General features: G+C 38.8%; 1 protein-coding gene across 1 annotated transcript in view; it reads left to right on the top strand.

The window, feature by feature from the left end:
• The first annotated feature begins 1,517 nt into the window (after positions 1–1,517).
• Positions 1,518–7,962, top strand: part of PIAS2 (protein inhibitor of activated STAT 2) — a 73,051-nt gene continuing 66,606 nt past the window's right edge. The window contains exons 1-2 of the mRNA XM_015561480.1: positions 1,518–1,606; positions 4,905–5,379. Coding sequence (XP_015416966.1) covers positions 4,908–5,379 — 472 coding nt within the window. The 5' untranslated portion in view covers positions 1,518–1,606; positions 4,905–4,907. The remainder of the gene's footprint in view (positions 1,607–4,904; positions 5,380–7,962) is intronic.

Here is a 7,962-nt window from a genome sequence, read left to right as displayed (position 1 = left end):
CTGGTGGTTATCCTTTTGTAGTAACCTTCTTTACAGTCTTTATGGTGATATCTTTATCTTTGGTCTCTTAAGTGTGTTTAGTAGTAGGCTTTTTTCATTACTCCTGTCAGGTACCTTTTCAGTTTTAAGACTCTTTAGGTCTGAGGAATTATCTTTGATAATTTCTTTCCTCCTTTTTTGTTTTCTTGGAGACTCTTGATGGATGAATATTGATTGGACTTCCTAGATTGAAGCTTCATTTGTTTATTACACTCTGGAAGAGTCCTCTTTTACTTTGCCTTTGAACTTTTCTGTAGAACTTATTTCAGTAATTGTATTTTTAATATATAAGACTGCTATCCTTGCTCCTTCCTGCCCTCCTCCCTCTCTCCCTCCTTTTCTTTTTGAGTATAGTGCATATTGTTGTGTTTGTTCAGACCCTTCTACTAACAAAATAATAAAGTTCCAGTTATTCCATGTCCTGTTTTTTGTTGTCCATTCTTAATTTTAGACGTTTTGGTAGATGTTTAGTGGTTTTAATTTGCATTCCCACAGTCCCCTAATAAGTAATTATATAAACCCCCTTTAATATACTTGCAATTTGGATATCTTTTGTGATGTGACTTGCTAAGTTTTTTGCCCATTTATACTGGGCCTTCTGTCTTTTTCATACTTATTTGTAAGAGTTCATTATATACCCTAGATATTAGCTCTTAAAGGTTATATTTTGCAGATAACCAGCCCTGTAAGTCTATTCAGAGTTCTGCTTGACTTCTCAACTTATCCACCATCCTTTCCCATTGGCAAATATCTCCAGGGGAAAAGAGGCATCCAATGTGCTACGCTTCCCTCCTTTCCACAGTCTTGGCCTCTCAGGTCCTTGCTGCCTTTGTAGTGCGTTATGCCTTCAAACATATGTATTTATTAATATTATATTCAACTTTCAGGTTTTAATAGAAAAAGTTAGAGTCAGTCATTGGGGGACATGGAAGTAGACCAAGTCCTCCTGCATTGCAGTTTTTCAAGGAGCTTCTTGAGTATTAGGTTCTCCACATAATTTTAGTCATCTTTTGAAGTTATGTAGGTACACACAACCTTTTGGGGGTTTTATGGGAAATGCATTGGAGAAAATTAACATTTTGTTACTAAGTTTTCTTAATCATGACCATTGTAATCTTCATATACCAGTATTTAGATCTTTTAGTGTCTCTCAATAAAGTTTTATAATTTTCTTCAACTAAACTATTGCAGATATTTGTTAGATTTATTTCTAGGTACCCTATGTTTGTATCAAATCATAAATGGTACCTTTTTATAATTACATTTTCTGTCTTGTTGGTAAATAGAAGTAAAATTTAACTTTGTATAACAATCTTGCTATACTCCTAATTATGATAAATTATCTATAGAACTCTTTTGGATTTCCTGTGTAGACCAACCTGTCTGTGAATAATGACCTCTTTGTTTCCTCCTTTCCAATTCTTATGCTTTTTTTTCTCTTTCTTTCTTTCTTTTTCTTGTCTAAATGTGCTGGCTAGGATCTCCAGTACAATGTTGAATAGAAGCGGTGATGGGGGCATCCTGATCTTGTTCCTGATTTTAGAGGAAATACTTTCAAAGTTTCACAGTTAAGTATGATGCTTGCTGTAGGTTTATTGTAGATAATCTTTTCAGGTTAAGGCTGTTCCTTTCTATTACTAGTTTGCTAATTTAAAAAAATGGATGTTGAATTTTATCAGAAGCCTTTTTTGCATCTTTGAAGAGGATCATGTTTTTATCCTGTAATCTCTTAATGTTTTTCTTCTGTAATCTGTTAACATGGTGAATTACACTGATTGATTTTCTAATATTTAAATCAACCTTGTGTTTCAAGTATAAAGTCAACCCGGATCTTTCTGTGAGTGTCTCTCTCTCTCTCTCTCTCTCTCTGTCTGTCTGGGTGTGTGTGTGTGTGTGTGTGTGTGTGTGTGTCTCAATTTGAAGACAGTTAATTCAGGATTTTTGTCTCTAATAATGTGTAATATTGACCTATAATTTTAAAAATATATACTTTTCCCCTTTCTTCTGGAAGAGTTGATGTAAGATTAGAATGATCTGTTTCTTAAATGTTTGATAGAACTCCCTTGTAAAATTGTTACTGTTTTTTTCTTTGTGGGGCACTTTCTTAACTATTCTAATTGTTTTGGTTGTAGGATTGTTCATATTTTCAATTTAAAACCGGTTTTGGTAGGTTATACTTTTATAGAAAATTGTCCATTTCATCCATGTTCTTCAATTTATGGTATTAATTTGTTAATCTCTAATTTTGTGTTACCTGTCTTTAATGTCCCTTTTATCTTTTTTAAAAAAACTTTCTTTTCCTTGATCAGTGTTAAGAGCTAAAAGTTTGCCTATTTGTACGATTTCAAAGAGTTGAGTTTTTGTCTTTTATGCTCTTAAATGTATACTTTACCATTTCATTAATTTCTGCTCATTTCTTTCCTTATACTTCCTTTGGGTTTGTTTCTATTCTTTTTCTGATTGCTTATTTTTTTAATTTTAACATAGGCAGTTAAGACCAGGAATTTCTATGTATTGCTTTCTTTGTTCACACAAGTTTTCATGTGGAGTGTTTTCATTTGTGAATATTTTTCTATTTTCTTCCATGAATTCTTTAATTTATCATTTATTTAAAAGTTTTGGTTTCAAATATAGAGGCATTTCATCAGCTCCAGGTCTTACTCTTCTTTCTGGCTTCATGGTGCACATGTGTATAAATAAATATGACTCACAGGTGGGTTACCTTTGAGTTCAGAATTGACTGAAAATCACCAAGTAGGTTGATTTATGAGGCAGCAAGTGGATAAAAGTATAAACGAGGGTGCATTGAATAAATAGATGGTAAAACCTGAAGCAGGAACTGCCTGTTACCTTCATTTTACTCCCAAGAACAAGTCAATAGGGAGTGGCTTGGAGGAAATACTGTCCTTTGAGATTTAAAAAAATTTTTTTTATTGCTTTTAGAGAGCGGAAGGGAGAGGGATAGAGAGACAAATCGATTGGCTGCCTCCTGCCACACCTGCTATTGGGGATCAAGCCCAAAACCAGGGCATGTGCCCTGATCAGGAATCCAACTGGTGACCTCTTGGTTCATGGGTCAATGCTCAACCACTGAACCACACAGGCTGGGCATCCTTTGAGATTTGTGATTACTCATTTCCTTGCTCTTCAAAGGTCTTTTTCTCATTGGATACTCAGCTAGCTTGGAAATTCAGTTGTTCTAGAACAGCGGTTCTCAACCTGTGGGTTGCGACCCCTTTGGGGGTCACATGACGATTCATAACAGTAGCAAAATTACAGTTATGAAATAGCAACGAAAATAATTTTATGGTTGGGGGTCACCACAACATGAGGAACTGTATTAAAGGGTCGCGGCATTAGGAAGGTTGAGAACCACTGTTCTAGAAATTTTACTGGTATATAAGACTAGGGGCCCAGTACACGAATTCGTGCACCTTAAAAAAGAACTGTGGGCCACAAGGCTGCAAGTAGGCACAGGGGCAGGTCTTGGCCCATCCTCTGTACCCCCACCCAGCCCCTCCCACCCGGCCCCTGGTACTCTGCCATCAGTCCTGCTCCCACCGCTCCCACTCCCACACACTGATGTCACCAGCCCCAATCACACCTACTGAAGGCGTGGAGCGATTGGGGCCAGCGCCAGCAGTGGGTTTGAGCAGCAGCTGCTTCCTTGATGGCCCCTCAGGAGCAGGGGGAGGTGGAGAAGCCCTGAGGTGTGATCAGGGCCTACAGCCGCCACTCACACATGCTGATGGTGCTGAGTGTTTGGGACCAGCGCCGGGCAGGGGCAGTTGTGGCTCCAGTGCTGGCAGCAGGTGCGAGCACTAGATGGGACTGTGGCTTGCGGGAGCAAAGAATTTTCAATAACCACCAGAGGCTCGCCCCGATGACAGCGACTGGTGCCCCACCCTGGTCTGGCACCCCCACTCACCTGCTCCACCATCTCACCACAGCCAACACCTGCCATGTTCTGCACACACCCCCTGGTGGTCAGCGCATGTCATAACAACCGTTTGTTTGTTTATTTGGTTGTTCTAGTTGTTCTGCCATTTGGTCTATTTGCGTATTAGCCTTTTATTATATAGGATATATGGATTTTTAGCTTTAATATTAAAAACATTATTTTCTTATATCCTTTTATATTTAAGTTGGGGTAAAAAATTCATTGGCTTTTGGATTACAAATCTGTCTTGCCCCAGCTGGTGTGGCTCAGTGGTTGAGCATCTACCTATGAACCAGGAGGTCAGGGTTCGAGTCCTGGTCAGGGTACATGCCAGGGTTGCAGGCTCAAGCCCCAGTGTAGAGCGTAAAGGAGGCAGCCGATCAATTATTCTCCCTCATCATTGATTTATCTGTCTCTCTCTCTCCCTCTCCTTTCCTCTCTGAAATAAAAATACATATTTTTAAAAATCTTTCTTGATATTGTAAATTTACTGCTTAGTATCAGAAGTTACGCATATAGTGTTGTAAAATTCTAATTGGTCAATTGATGATAATGCTGTAACAAATATTATGTATTGGTAGGGCTTAGTTTTAAAAAGGAACATTTTTATTGGTTATAAATTTCATAGTCCAACAAATACAAGTTTTCACTTGAGCATAGTGGATTATGAGGGTTAATAGAAATTAATAGGTTACCAAAATTAAGAGTACAACAAAACAAAATTAGCACCATAACTTGAATGTAATTTAGTGAGGGTGGGCTGGCAATATAAATAGAAATGATTCTAACTGGTAAGTGGAAATATTGGTTGCTAGCACATGCCAATTGATAGAATGCTGGAAAATAAGATTTTATATTATATTCTAAACAGGGTTTTTATGTTCTTGGCTATTGGCTTACTTATTTATTTTTTCTTTCCTTTTAGAATATGGTCTCTAGTTTTAGGGTTTCTGAACTACAAGTGTTACTAGGCTTTGCTGGACGGAATAAAAGTGGACGCAAGCATGACCTCCTGATGAGGGCGTTGCATTTATTGAAGAGTGGCTGCAGCCCTGCGGTTCAAATTAAAATTCGAGAATTGTATAGACGCCGATACCCACGGACTCTTGAAGGACTTTCTGATTTATCCACAATCAAATCATCAGTTTTCAGTTTGGATGGTAACTCATCACCTGTAGAACCTGACTTGGCTGTGGCTGGAATCCACACATTGCCTTCCACTTCAGTTACACCTCACTCACCATCCTCCCCTGTTGGTTCTGTGTTGCTTCAAGACACTAAGCCCACGTTTGAGATGCAGCAGCCATCTCCCCCAATTCCTCCAGTCCATCCTGATGTGCAGTTAAAAAACTTGCCCTTTTATGATGTTCTTGATGTTCTCATCAAGCCCACGAGTTTAGGTAAGTGTCAGACAAATCCATTTCTTGTAGATAAAAAATAAAGCAAAAGGCCTGATTTGCTGTTAAAAGATAAATTGAGGCATTAATGCTAAATGTTTAAGTGTACAGATAAAGAATATTGGCAGCCATGACTGAAATCTAACAGAAAACTGTTGATTTCAACATTCTCATTCTTTTGGCTTAGAACTCAAATTGCTTTTATATGTATATGTAGGGGAACAGACACAAATCTTCTTCCCTGTGATATTCTGTGTTTTGATTCTTTTGATATTTTTACAAAGAGACTTAGTTTCTGTTTAACATAGCTTTTAAACTGCTTTCCTAAGAAGTAAACCTGCCGAGACCGGTTTGGCTCAGTGGATAGAGCGTCGGCCTGCAGACTGAAAAGTCCCAGGTTCGATTCCGGTTAAGGGCATGTGCCTTGGTTGCAGGCACATCCCCAGTGGGGAGTGTGCAGGAGGCGGCTGGTCGATGTTTCTCTCTCATCGATGTTTCTGACTCTCTATCTCTCTCCTTTCCTTTTATATATATCTAGACCTGCAGTGCACAAATTTGTGCACCAGTGGGGTCCCTCGGCCTGGCCTGCAGAATCGGGCCGAACATGGCTCTCTGACATCCCCTGAGGGATCCTGGATTGTGAGAGGGTGCAGGCCAGGCTGAGGGACCCCACTGGTGCATGATCAAGGCCGGGGAGGGACGAGGGAAGTTGGCCAGCCAGGGAAGGACCGCGGGAGGGCTCCAGGGCCTGTCCGCCCATCTCACTCAGTCCTGATCAGCTGGACCCCATCGGCAAGCTAACCTACCAGTTGGAGCGTCTGTCCCTGGTGGTCAGTGCACATCATAGCATCTGGTTTACTGTCTGACCCCTGGTAGTCAGTGCATATCATAGTGAGTGGTTGAGCAGCCTTAGCATATCATTAGCATATTACGCTTTGATTGGTTGAATGGCTGACTGGTTTACTGGACACTTAGCATATTAGCCTTTTATTATATAGGATTTTTTTTTTGTCTAAAGTGGCAAAAAAAATTTTTCTAAATTTTTTTGCTTTTTGTTTAATATTCATCAATTGCTCAGAAAATATAAATTTTATCATGCTACTTAAAGTTGATACAGGTATGTAACAAATTTTTATCTAGGTTGATGACTTCTATGTTGGAACAGCATAATTTCTTACTGCTTAATGAAATTATATGCAGAGGTATTTGGATTTATTGACGAAATAAACTGTTTGGGAAATGGTATTTCATAGTTAACCTGGGAGGTTACTTTCTTTTCCATCCTGTGAAGACCCTTTTTGTTTTCAGTTATTTGAAAACTCATATATATCAGTGTGCCCTTTTCCTTTGGGTAGGATTATACTGCAATACATCTTGGTTGTGCTGGAAGGAAATTTTGAGGGTCAGAGCTGGTTAATGGAGTCAATATGGCCTGTTTGGTTGGCAGGCCAAGGTGGCTATGCTTTTTCCAGGCCCTTTCTCTTTGCTTTGCTTTCATTTAACAATATTGAGCTAGGCAGGTAGAGTAATGCATTTTTATCCTTCCATTATATTCATTCTGCAATAAGGATTCTGTACTTGTTCACATTTTTATTATTTGTACAGAGTCCTATGAGTAGAATTATTGCATCAAAGAGTAAGAACATTTTAGACTATCGATAACATATTACTAAATTAGTTTCCAGAAGAGCTATGCTAGTTTAAATTACACAAAGTGAGGAATGCCTATCATTGCACTTTACTTCCTGCCTTTATTAGTTATTAAAAACAAATCTTTGTGATTTTGATGGATAAAAACTGTGTCTTCTTTAGATTATTTTATTTCTAAAATTAATAATAGGAGCAAACTTTTCAAATGTTTATTACCCAGTGCCTTTTTAAAATACTTTTTCATCTTTAACTTATTTTTTTTTTTTACAGCTTCATTTATCTAGTTAAAATGTTTCCATAATTTTATTTCTCCCATTGTCATGGCTTTTTGGTTTATGCCATGTTACCAATGCACAGTATCATGGCTCATACATATGTTTCTTTCTCAGCAATTATTGCAAGAAAGCAACTATTTCTTTATATGTATTTTGAGAAAAATTCAGACTTATGATATATGCTTACGTGACCCTACCTCGTGGAACTCCTCAGGACAACGTGAGGACTGAGAATATAAGAGAGCCTGTGGGCCGAAACCGGTTTGGCTCAGTGGATAGAGCGTCGGCCTGCGGACTGAAAGGTCCCGGGTTCGATTCTGGTCAAGGGCATGTACCTGGGTTGCGGGCTCATCCCCAGTAGGAGATGTGCAGGGGGCAGCTGGTCGATGTTTCTCTCTCATCGATGTTTCTAACTCTCTATCTCTCTCCCTTCCTCTCTGTAGAAAATCAATAAAATATATATTTTTTTAAAAAAAGAGAGCCTGTGGGATCATGGTTACAGTGGAAGGTGTTTCAGAGACACGGTTGAATGCCCAGAAAAAGACTAGAGACAGAAGAGGCAGCAGCGTGTCTTCTCTGCCTATTAGTATCCCTAGTGTACCAAGGGGTGACCTCTGGAGAGGCTTCCTGCCATGTTCAGAAATAGAAATATTCTTGCTTT

This window comes from Myotis davidii, unplaced genomic scaffold, assembly GCF_000327345.1.
Source record: "Myotis davidii unplaced genomic scaffold, ASM32734v1 scaffold815, whole genome shotgun sequence".
Classification (NCBI taxonomy): Eukaryota; Metazoa; Chordata; class Mammalia; order Chiroptera; family Vespertilionidae; genus Myotis; species Myotis davidii.
The sequence above is the reverse complement of the archived record's forward strand: the minus strand, read 5'-3'. Positions and strand labels throughout refer to the sequence as shown.